The sequence below is a fragment of the Dendropsophus ebraccatus genome, chromosome 3, assembly GCF_027789765.1.
Source record: "Dendropsophus ebraccatus isolate aDenEbr1 chromosome 3, aDenEbr1.pat, whole genome shotgun sequence".
Classification (NCBI taxonomy): domain Eukaryota; kingdom Metazoa; phylum Chordata; class Amphibia; order Anura; family Hylidae; genus Dendropsophus; species Dendropsophus ebraccatus.
The window spans coordinates 123,291,803-123,304,979 of record NC_091456.1 but is presented as its reverse complement, the minus strand read 5'-3'; the positions used below and the strand labels follow the sequence as shown (position 1 = coordinate 123,304,979).

The window sequence follows — 13,177 nt, the reverse complement described above, 5'->3', positions numbered from 1 at the left end:
TTAAATGGCGGCCATCCACTCAATTACAACATTATGTGAACAGAGCCTTTCTGTGTTTTCAATCCACTCCTGGTTTTGGTTGCTATACAGCCTCACAAATACAGCCTCAAATATACATAGTGTGAACCCAGCCTTATGTTGCAATGAAGTGTCAAAGAGGTGTGGCCAAGGCAGATCAGATTAAATCATCCCCAGCACAGCATGTTTCCTCACAATGCACTTAGCAAAAACCCAGTGCATCAGTAACCCTTCTCCCTCCACATGCCATCTATAGTAGTGTACTGAGTAACCCATCAGCCCTGCGCTTTCACAACACTAGGTCATGGCACAGCAGAGATGAGTATGTGATGTGTTCTGCTGTGTTGTTATTGGCTAGAGAAGTGACAGTAACACTTTAGCAGTTTCGGGCATATGTTTATTTTTACCTAGTTTCTATCTTTATTTTTCATTTGCTGATATACTGTACATTTTGAAAACATGATAAAAACAGATATGATGGCCCCACTAAACACACATGCACATACCTTTGTAAAGAGAGTGAGCACTGGCTTCTCCTTCTGGGCTGTGAAATGCCTTTTTGTTGCTTGAAATGCTAAATGTTTTACTCTGTGCAAATATCTTAACTGGAACATCTAGAAGGATAGTAAGAAAAGAAAAGAAACATTTAAAACTGACAAAAATAACAATGCAGTTATTTAAAACCTGTTGTTTCAGATAACTTTTCAGGGTAAGGTTCCATTTTCACATCACCTGTTCTGCCATATCTCACTGTATGTCGGCAATGGACCAAACAGCCACAAATTGACATTTGACCACTTAGGTGAATGAGTCTTTAAGCAACACAATTGGATATTTGTGTGCATCTTTTTTGACAGGTTGTGCATGTACGGGAAGACATGTGGCTTAAAATGTAACCTGAATAGGGTGCAAGGTTTCAAGTGTGTACAAGACGGCGGCAATAATCCTGACTATTACATGATTTTCATATGGCATTTTCTACTATATTTCCATTCTGCACGCTTCAGCTGAGCTAGTGGGTGAAGCCTAGCCTCTCAGAAGTCTCCCATATACTGCACACAATAAAAAGGGTATCCTGCTCTTCTGTGTCTCTAAATACAGCCTAAGCAGCAGCAGCATGGAGGACAATATAGAGCGTTTTAATACTTGCAATAAACTCTCGTATAGCCTCTATGCAGTCTCTTTTCTAGCTTTCTCCAATTACTCACCATACAGAAAGAAAAATTGCTAACAATGCCAGATACCTGTAACAAAGAGGTCCGCCAAAGGCCCAGATTTATCAGCTCTCTGTCAGCATCTGCGCTCCTAAATAATAATGGCCCCAAAGGAACTACCTGCCCAGCCAGTCAGTGACTTCAGCTGTGCCCCACCTCAGTCACTGATTGGCTGAGAGGGCATTTCTGTGTAGGGCCATGACATCACAGAATCAGGAGCCCGTCGGAGAATCATGAGCTGTGATGCTGCACTGAAGGGGCATGAGGATGGGTAAATAGGAGTTCTTTATTATATCACCACCACCACCCTCCGCCCCCCCTGGATTTTTCACTGTTGCACAGAATATCCCTATCATTTCTGCCCCTTTCTCTCTCTCTCTCTCTCTCTCTTCTTTCTTAAACACACACACAGCCTGCTGCAGACATATCACACATACACACAGCCTGCTGCAGCCATAGCTCACACACACACAGCCTGCTGCAGCCATAGCACTCACACACACACGCATCCTACTGCAGCCATAGCACAATGAAGAAAAATACATAATCTATTCCCAGAGAGAAAACACCACATTAAGGATAGAGGCTACTGCTATACTACTTATGGGTTCTCCTCCTCCTTCTCTATATTACATAAATCATTCTATTACACTTCTGCTCATAATCATCCAGAATCTAGTAAGAGAAAAGCACAGATCTCCCCCCACACAATGGACTCTTCAGAAACAAACTAACAAATAATAATCGCCAACTTTTCCCTGATCATCCCTATCTAATAGGGCCAGTGCTTTATTACTGATATATGGAGGAACTGCTTCACCCTGTATAACTAAAAGTATGGGAGAAAGGGCTTTGCTGTTTTTTTAATAAATGCCTTAGATTGATAAAACAAAATATATTAATGAGGAACATTTATAAAATTCATATGCAAACTCAATTATAAAATTTTTCCCAACTCCAGCCAAAACTAGCTCCAACTCCACAGCCCTGGTAAAATCCCAGAATTATATTCATTTTGTGGCAGTATTTCTTGACATAAACAATCTGATTACACTGGTAATTCTAATCACATTGCAAAGAACACAATCAAAATTCAAATTTTTATTATTGTGCTTACAAAACTCAGTGAGAATTAAACTAAGCATTATGTAAAGGCGAATCAAGGATTGTGTTATGCTGCGGTTCTATGCAAACAGAGAAAGGTAGCGAAAATGCAACCTTTGCTATGTTCACACAGTATTTTTGCTTAGTATAATTTTGCAACCAATGTTGAAATTGAGTGGATGGCCGCAATTTGATGGCAAATAATGGTCGTTATTTTAAAACAACGGCCTTTGTTTTAAAATAACGTCAATTATTTGCCATTAAAGGAGAAGTCCGGCGAAAATTTTTTATTGAAGTATTGTATTGGCCACCAAAAGTTATACAAATTACCAATATACACTTATTACGGGAAATACTTATAAAGTGCTTTTTTCCCTGCACTTACTATTGTATCAAGGCTTCACTTCCTGGATAAAATGGTGATGTCACAACGCGACTCCCAGAGCTGTGCGGGCTGTGGCTGCTGGAGAGGATGATGGCAGAGGGATGCTCAGTGTTCCTTCAGTGCCCTGTGTCCCTCTGCCATCATCCTCTCCAGCAGCCACAGCCCGCACAGCTCTGGGAGTCGGGTCGTGACATCACCATTTTATCCAGGAAGTGAAGCCTTCATGCAGTAGTAAGTGCAGGGAAAAAGCACTTTATGTGCATTTCCCATAATAAGTGTATATAGGTGATTAGTATAACTTTTGGGGGACAATACAATACTTAAATAAATTTTTTTGCCAGACTTCTCGTTTTACTGACAACCATCCACTCAATTTCAACAGTGTGTGAACACAGCCTTTCTGTGTTTTCAATTCACTCCTGGCTTTGGTTGCAAAATACTGTCCAAAAAAACTAAGCAAAAATACTGTGTGCGAACATAGCCTAAGGCTATGTTCACACTGCGTATGATTCCATCCATAGATCGTACGCCGTCGTACATGTGCGACTGAAACTACGGGCGTGGGAAAAATAAACATGCGGCCGGATGCGTACGAACCGCGAACATACGCCCGTAGTACAGTTATGCTTCCCTAGCTTGTTTCGAAGCGATCTGAGGCAGGTCATTTACTTGGAAATCTTCACCCAGCCCCGTAAACCACACAGAACCTTTTGGATCGAAAAATCAAGTTCAATTTGGCTGAAATAAGTACTTTGTACGGGACCGCATAGAAATCCACGGCCGTGAGTTTCAACATGAGCTCATACGTAGTGTGCACTGTGCGGGCGTATATCGTATTCTTTCAAGCAAACGCATCAACCTCAAAACTACGTGCGTGTATTCGCTGTTCGCACTACAGACGGAATCATACGCAGTGTGAACATAGCCTAAGGCTGTAATTACCCCTTTAGGGCAGATTTCGGCCGACTGCATTTTAGGGTCTATATTATGAATACAGCATCGGGGCCTTACAGGTATCTAAACTCAATCGAGGAGCTGGGCAATATTATGGACAGTAAAATGCTGTAAGATACTGATACTGTATGTATCCTATTACTATTATTAACTGATCCTAGAACCTAATGCAGCTTGTAGAAAAATTATTACATTAGTAATAACAAATTATATTCTAAAAAAGATTTACCAATATGTGGCAAGTCACCTGATCTATACCTTAAAATGATGTCAATGTTAGCCTTTCTTCTGATTTTCTAAGTGTTTAGTATTATTGTCTATCTTTAGGCAGACTTCTCAGCAGGCGAGCTGGTAGAAGAAACTGGTTTCTCTTACTGGCCAAGCACAACACAGCCGCTGTCATTTCCTATCTACCACTTCATAAATTTAGAGTGAAACGCATAGCCAGCTTTTGATATGCCCCATGTAAAATGACTAGAATACATTACAGTGGATGTTCAGAAAGCCCAGTAGCAAATTTCTGACTGGGGATGAAATCAAAGAAAAAATAATAGAGTGGGCTTTTATGCCGCATTTTATACCCATAACCAATGAGAAAAATACTGAAAGCCTCTGTCTTCCATCAAAAAAGATACCCCAACTATGTTCAGTAAATATACAGCAAGTATAGCAAACGCTGACTATCGTATACTTCGTATATCGTATAAGAGAACCAATCAGCACGATTGGTAGTCATGGCTCTTTGCCTGTCAGAGCACAGTGTAGGGATGATTGACAGGCAGATAGACCCATTAATGGCTTCTGTGGCTGTCAATCATTCCTGCACTGCACACTGGCAGAGAGCTGTGACTAGTCATGGGCCGCTCCCCGTCCAGATGACTAGTTGCCGTCCCTCTCCCAGCCTTGCACGCTGGAATAAAACTACTTTTTCCCCCCATGTAAAGCTACCGCTGCAAACGTGGCTAGTATCCTCGGGGAGATGTATAGTAGATCTATACTGTGCAAGTGGGAACCATATCAGCACAATTATACTGATTAGTTTCCTTTAAAGTCACTGTTTTTTGTAAAAACTTTTGACATGTCATAGAGACATGTCAAAAGTTTTGATCAGTCCGGGTCTGAATGTTCCGACCTGTATCGATGAGAAGAACGAGTCGGGAGAAGACCATGTTAAGTGCGGACAGGTCGTTCTCCAAATCGGTACGGGTCTAAACACTCAGACCTGGACTGATCAAAACTTTTGACATATCTCTATGACATGTCAAAAGTTTTTACAAACAGTGACACTTTAATACGCTGTATAAATAACATACTGTATACAGTATATCGCTATAATACTTGAGTTTATACACAGTATATTCCCATCTTAAAGAGGACCTGTCACCCCCCGTGCCAGGGTGACAGGCTCCTGACCCCCTGCTAGATCCCCCTATACTCACCTAATCGCGCCAGGTCCCACTTCCTGATGCGGTCCGGTCACGGAGATTTCAGCTCCCGAAGCCCGACGCGCGCGCACACAGGAGAGTCCGACGCTCATAGAGAATGAATGGGGAGTCCGATGCTCCGTCATTCTCTATGGGCATCAGACTCTCCTGTGACCGCGCGCGTGCCGGGCTTCGGGAGCTGAAATCTCCGTGACCCGACCGCATCAGGAAGCGGGACCCGGCGTGATTAGGTAAGTATAGGGCGCTCTACCAGGGGGTCGGGAGCCTGTCACCCCGGCACGGGGGGTGACAGGTATCCTTTAAAAATTAAAATCAATATGCCATCACTTTATGGTGGGTATGAGTCCAATCACTAGAATCTGCACTGATCCCAGAGGGCTAAGGCCTCTTCACTGGCCATTCGCATGGCAGAGGGCAGTACAATGGGTGGCCGGGGCACTGCTGTACACAAAACACCTGTAAAGAATCACTGCTTTGTTCTGTTGTACTGTACTGTATATCAAACAAAAAGTTTTTTCTGTAGAAAAGAACTTGACTTGGTAAAGGATTTTTTTCTTGTTTTGTTTTTCTACAATTTCTTTTTATTAGCTGGACATCATGCACTTTATTCCTTTACTGCTGTACTATCGATCTAATGTCTGTTTTATCTTGTTAATCATAAAACTTTAATAAAAAGAGAATTAAAGAAAAAGATAGAGAAAATACATTCAAGAGATCATTTGGTCAGGCAATAAGTGCTTAGCTGAAAGCCAATCTTTTTATTTGAGCCTGAAAAAGGGAACAGACAAACGATTATAGTAAGGCACCATGTACTTTATTTTTTGCGTCTAATACATTCATTTAGGGGACATTCACACATCCGCAGAATACTGTCATGTACGGACAGTGTTCTGCAGACCAGACCTTGGAAACCTCAGCGTCACAACTAATTATGATGTCGGGAGCTCCAAAACTGTTTAAAAGTTTGCGCTAGTGTACTGACACAGTGGCACCACAGACAGTTTTCTGCTGATGTGTGAATGCCCTGTAAATGTGTGTGCCATGAAAAACTCTTACTTGATGGAGGCCCGAAAATTTTCCTACAGCTATTAATACTAGAGATGAGCGAATTTGCTGAAGTTCGGGTTCGTATGAACCTGAACTATCGGCTTCTGATTCCCGCTGTCTGCAGCCTCCGTAAACAGGGTGGATACAGCGTAAGGACCACCTGGAAAACTGGGATACAGCCTATGCCAATGTCTGTATCCCAGTTTCCTGGGCGGTCCGTAAGGCTGTATCCACCCTGTTCACGGAGGCTGCAGACAGCGGGATTCAGAAGCCGATAGTTCAGGTTCATACAAACCTGAACTTCGGCAAATTCGCTCATCTCTAATTAATACATGAATAGCTGTGTCTACAAAACAATTGCTCATTAATCATTCATCAGTTGATCAACCTACTTCTATCCAATGTGTGTGGGTATTCCATCTGGAGTAATTATGGCCTATCCACAGTATTCATACGATAGGGTATAACAACGATGTTTCTCCAAAAACAAGCCCTACCCCAAAAATGGACCCTAGCTTGATTTTACAAGGTTTTTGCAGTAGGCTTGAAATATAAGCTCAGTACCTGCTCACTGTGTTGGGGTGATCAACTTCCAACTTCGGAGATGCGTGTAGCTAGAAAGTGTTCCTAGTAATATGATAGCTGGCTTTCACAACTTCACTTCCAGGTACTAAATGTCCATAGTGGAAGCGCCCCGGCTGGTGGCATGCTCTGTTAATGCTTCACCGGGATTCCCCGCGCAGAAATAAGATTTCCTGGGGATCAGTGATGCAACACAGTAACACATCCTTGCATTTTACCAGTCTTATACCCTGTTGATCATATATCATAAACTGGTAGACATTGTTAACTCCAGGGCACTAGACAGTGCATGCGCTGGATACTTCCCTAAAAAAAAATGTATATAGTTCTGGGTTTTTTTTGGAAGTTTCTTTGCAAAATATTTAAAATGATTCATAATTATTATCCTAATAAAAGCTCCAAAAATGTTTCTTAAGATTGAGTTTAGGATAGTGAATCCTCTCTCAATGTAATAAACCATCGTCCTGACTAACAGATTTATACTGAAAGCTCAAAAAAGAAAGATTTAAATATTCTAGAAGTTCTCTGTAGAAATGCCAGCTCCAAAGCTCATAAAAGAAAGAACTTTATTTAGCTTTCCATTTTCCCTTCAACTGTCTGAAGAAAACAATTCTAAGACTCTAATGTGATTTCATTACAACAGGAATTGCACATTTTGCATATTGCTTTCTTTTGGAGTGTTTTAAAAACACTATGATAATACCTCTGCACCCCCTCATTAGGTGACAAAGAAAGCAAAAGCTAGACATGAACAATAGGTGGTACAGCATATGGTTTTTCAGCTCGAGCAGCATTAAAATCAGCCCAAAGAGAGAGCTTTCAGACGAATAGGCTTTTAATGTTCTTAAAGCCGCTGCTTTGTTAGGCTAAAGGAGGAAAAGGCAGAATGTTAGACTACATAAGCACAGTGCTTATTAAAGATAAAGGCATTGATTCATGTAGCGTTCCGACGAGCAGATTGGTGTTCAGCTCTGAGAGACATTTCAGCTCATGGCTCTAACCTTCAAGTTTGGGGCTAATTAGTAACAAAGTGGGAGCTGCAGGCTCACCTTAACACCTGAGTGCCCGGAGCAAGCACCTACTGGGGTCTAGCACCAACCCGCCTTCATACACTGCTTAATGCGGAAGGCTAGCTTCACATATCCAGGTAGTGGAAGCATTTTTCAGCACATGGAATACAGCACCTGCAGTTTCAGGCAACTCTTCCACAAGCTTACAGACTAAGGCTGGGTTCACACTACGTATATTTGAGGCTGTATGTTTGAGGCTGTATAGCAACCAAAACAAGGAGTGGATTGAAAACACAGAAAGGCTATGTTCACATAATGTTGTAATTGAGTGGATGGCCGTCATTTAATGGCAAATATTTGCTGTTATTTTAAAACAACGGCTGTTATATTGAAATAATGGAAGTTATTTACCGTTATATGGCGGCCATCCACTCAATTTCAACATTGTGTGAACAGATCCTTTCTGGGTTTTCAATCCACTCCTGGTTTTGGTTGCTATGAGGACCTTACATGAGGACCAAATACAGCCTGAAATATACATAGTGTGAACCCAGCCTAAGTAGGGTGGGTTCATACTGAGGAATTCTTGCGGATAATATCCGCGGAATTCCGCTGTCTGTCCGAGCGCCTTTCCGCCGGCTCCATAGACATCATTCTATGGGCCGGCGTATTCCGCTATCCGCTGAAAGAAGACATGTCACTTCTTTTGGCGGATAACGGAATTCGCCGGCCCATAGAATGGTGTCTATGGACCCGGCAAAAAGGCAGGCGGCCATGCGCGCGAACAGCAGACTTTATCCGCGAGAATTCCGTAGTGTTAACCCACCCATAGGGTTGAAACACAGTGATAAGAACTATGATTAGGAACTGTGAAATGTCAGCATTCTATATGCAATACATTTCATACTGTACTTACCTGGTATCACATTTATTATGTATTTTAGACACTCAAAGCCAAAGCCAGGAATAGATTTGAAAAGAGGAGAAATCTCAGGCTTTTCTTTATGACCTGATCTCTGTTTATAGTCTGTTTCTGGCTTTGGCTTCAATTCTTTGGCAGATAACCTGTCATAATCTCTCTGTGTAAATGGACCCTTAAACTATTAACAAATGGATCTGGCTTAAAGGACAACTTATGCCAAAATATAATTTTTAATATTGTTATTACACAGACAAAGTTAGACAAAATCCTAATACAGTGGTACCTTGGTTTAAGAGTAACTTGGATTGAGAGTGTTTTGCAAGAAGAGCTCACAGTTTTTCAAAATTATACCTTGCGTTGCATTGTAAGAGCATTGCTTCAGTTTAAGAGCTCCCTGTACTGGGTAGGAGGGGAGTGGGGGAGGGGCATGGCCTGTACAGCGTGGTTTACAGCACTGTAACCTGACCCAGGAAGTCTCCCTTACCTTCTAAATCATGGCACATCTGTCAGCCCTTGTGTTTCCCATCCTCTCTATTCCTGCTATAATGCGCCTGCACTCACACTCGGCTATACACATCACTGCTATAATGTGCCTGCACCTACACTGTCCTCCTGCACAGCTCTGTGATTCTCACTTCCCGATTGGTCCATGCTGAAAACACACCCCTTCTCCATTGCTGTCATGTGACCACACAGACCTGACAGCAGCCCTGTTTCTCTATTCTAGCCTGTTATACTACACTACTGCATTATAGGGATCTGCAGCTCCATCCTGTATCTACAAACTACTGCTGTTTTTTCAGGTTGATGCACTTACTATACATTATACTCCCTGTGTTGACACTATACTGTACAGTAGCTTATAATATCACATATTCAGCTGTTTTTCATGTTATTCAGAATAAATTATTTTTGGGGTGTGGAACCAATTGTCTGCATATCAGTGATTTCTAATGGTGCGTTTACACAGCACAGGAATGGATTTGAGAAGAGAAGAAATCTCAGTCTTTCCTTTATGACCTGTTCTCTGTTTATAGTCTGTTCCTGGTTTTGGCTTAAAAAATCTGTCAGATAAATCTTTCTGTGTAAACGCACCATAGGGGTCCATTTACACTGAAAGATTATCTGACAGATTATCTGCCAAAGATTTATAGCCAAGTCAGAAACGGACTATAAACAGAGATCAGGTCATAAAGGAAAGCCTGAGATTTTTCCTCTTTTCAAATCCATTCCTGATTTTTGGCTTCAAATCTTTGGCAGATAATGTCAGATAATTCACTGGTCAACGGCCAAAAAGGTTCCGTCATGAAAACAGTTGATCTTAACAAATTTTGGGTTGCTGAAATCGAAAATGATGTTCAAATTTTGAAATTGGCTCTAATTTTCAAGATATGGACATACTTTCTATATTTCTCACAGCCTGTGATACAATACTGGGAAAAGTTTGCATCATCAGTATTGTATCATCAACTGGTATATTGCATCATCTAATGCTGCGTTTACACAGACAGATTTATCTGACAGATCATTGAAGCCAAAACCAGGAACAGACTATAAACAAGGATCAGGTCATAAAGGAAAGACTGGGATCTATCCTCTTTTCAAATCCATTTCTGGCTTTGGCTTCCAAAATCTGTCAGATAAATCTTTCTGTGTAAACGCAGTTAGAATGACCAATATGGAAAAAAGGTATCAGGGTAAGGCTAGGTTCACACTGCGTTTTTGAAATCCGTCTTCTTTTGCAAAAAACGGATGAAAAAAAAAAGTATGCATTTGTGTGCATCCGTTCTTCCATTGACTTCCATTATAAAAAAAAAAAAAAAAAAAACAACGGATCAAAATGGATTTTTTTTTACAATTGAAGTCAATGGAAAAATGGATCAAAACAGATGCACACAAATGCATCCATTTTTTTTCATCCGAAAAACGGATTGCAAAAACGCAGTGTGAACCTAGCCTCAATGGAACCCATGAATGCTTGCAGATTACTGTTGGACAGTTGTCAGAGACAATCCCATGTATGAATACAAAAGACGTGTAAATGCATCAAGAAGCCATTGGATAAGGACCTACATTCCAGAGTTCAATAAACAATTAATTAGTAAAAATTCTTAGATATGCCTGTAAATTGTAGTTGATTTCAGATAGAACTAAGTTTCCTATGAATATATTTCAAAAGTTTATGAACAGTAAACTTGCTTCCTTATGATTGCAGAAGTAATGAATATGTCGGCTATTATACTGTATTCTATACAATTCACAAAACAGTAACATGAGAACTCTTCCATATCATAGAAACTAGAGCCAATTAACATTTTTCCTTGTGATATTTGAATTCAGCACATAAAAATCATTAGGAAATGGCTAATTTTATTTCTGAACCAAACAACTTTTGAAAATTTGTTGGCAAGTGTAATCTTTCTGTGTAAATGGTCCCTTATGGGAAAATTTGCTTTGGTTTGATTTGGATTACAAGCACGGTGCCGGAACGAATTATGCTTGTAATCCAAGGCACCACTGTATACACTAATTATGGGAAATGCACATATAGTGCTATTTCCCTCAGTGTAGTAGATCAAATAGGCTTAATTTTCTAAAAAAAAAACAAACAAAAAAAAAACTGTGATGTCACGAATCCTGTGTACTGTATATACCTATTGTGTCCAGCATGGGGCGCTGTATAGTGTAGAAATTACATGTAGACAGGATGGCGGCATATCAAAAGCATTTATGGCTGGAGAGGTGCTGGAGGCACATGGGGGACATTTGGTGATGCTGCTGGACATGCGGTATAAAGGAGAAGACCGTCGAAAGTTTTTATTAAAGTACTGTTATACAGTTATACAAATCCCCAATATATACTTATTACAGGAAATGCTTATAAAGAGCTTTTTTCCCTGCACTTACTACTGCATCAAGGCTTCACTTCCTGGATAAAATGGTGATGTCACAACCCGACCCCCAGAGTTGTGCGAGCTGTGGCTGCTGGAGAGGATGATGACAGAGGGATGCTCAGTGTCCCTCCAGTGCCCTGTGTCCCTCTGCCACCATCCTCTCCAGCAGCCACAGCCCACACAGCTCTGGGAGTCGGGTCATGACATCACCATGTTATTCAGGAAGTGAAGCCTTGATGTAGTAGTGCAGGGAAAAAGCACTTTATAAGCATTTCCCGTAATAAGTGTATATTGGTGATTTGTATAACTTTTGGGGGGCAATACAGTACTTTAATAAAAAATTTGCCAGACTTCTCCTTTAATGCAGGCACAGAGTCTCCTGTCAGGAGATTTCAGTCAGTTAGGGGAGTCAGATCTAGAGGAGTTCGGGCAGCAAGAGAGTCACCAGTCAGAAGCCCCTGTATGCCTGTAACTGCAGGAGGTGGATCGGGATCGGCAACCCTGCAAGCTTGTGCAATGGCATAATAGAGGAGCCAGGAGGTCCAGGAGCTACAGCAGCTCCTGGACCTTCCGGCTCCTCTCATTGAAGCAATAGGACAGCCAGAATTTCAAACAGAATCCTCTGTGCAGACTCCGATAGTAAATTCCACCTCTATTGCTTAGTGTGCACAGGCCCTAATAGAGAAGGAGCATGTCTTTATCAGAAACGGTGCATGGCTATGATGCAACACTGTGCGCCAAAAATTTACCAACAATTTACCATTGGTGTATAAAAATGCACCAAATTTATCAAACAGCGTAACCCACTTTTACTAACTTTTGCAATTTTTTGATGTTTAGTCACATAGTACAAGTTTTGCCTTGCACACATGGAATTTTTTTTTTCTTGGCACTGCTTCAGCCGCTGATTGGCTGAAATTACGATAGAGCATCGTCATCCCAGCCAATCAGTGGCTGCAGGAAAGCCGCTGATTTACAGGCTCCATCTTTGATGAGGCAGAGCCTGGCACACTTGTAGCTCAGTGTGCCAGGCTTTGCTGAAGAATAGGGGCATCGGGGTGGGTGGGGGCCACATTGTGAAGTCTGGCAAACTGTTAAGTGTGGATGGGTGTTTTTCAGAGGATTACATCAGATTCGGTAGACTATGTCAATGACCAGCGTATTTTTTTTTCCAACTAATAAAATGGTCAAAGAGGGGCATGGGGTGTTTCTTTTTTTAATAAAAGACTTCGCTATGGTCGGGGCCTAGTGTTAGCCGGTATAAAATGGCTAACACCCCCCCCCTAATATTACCTCAGTACCCACCACACCACAGGTACTGGGAAGAGCCGGGTACCAGTAGTCCTGGAACGGCAAATTTGGCACTTCTGGACTGGGCAGTATTAGGATGGTATTATTAGGCTGGGGAGGGCCAAAGAAAATGGCCCTTCCCACCCTAGTACTACTAAGCTCCTGTTGTTTGGTTTATAAACTTGGCTGGCTATGGAAATAGGGGGAACCTTTTCTAATTTTGAAAAAAAAAGTGTATAGGGTTCCCCCTATTTTCATAACCAGTCAGGTTTAAAAAGCAAACAGCAGCAGCCTAGCAGTACTAGGGTGGGA

The 13,177-nt window shown here is 41.5% G+C and overlaps 1 protein-coding gene across 2 annotated transcripts in view; it reads right to left on the bottom strand.

The window, feature by feature from the left end:
- Positions 1-13,177, bottom strand: part of C3H5orf63 (chromosome 3 C5orf63 homolog) — a 57,490-nt gene that overhangs the window by 29,070 nt on the left and 15,243 nt on the right. For both annotated transcript variants that reach the window (XM_069964552.1, XM_069964553.1), the window contains exon 2: positions 525-632. In XM_069964552.1, coding sequence (XP_069820653.1) covers positions 525-632 — 108 coding nt within the window. The remainder of the gene's footprint in view (positions 1-524; positions 633-13,177) is intronic.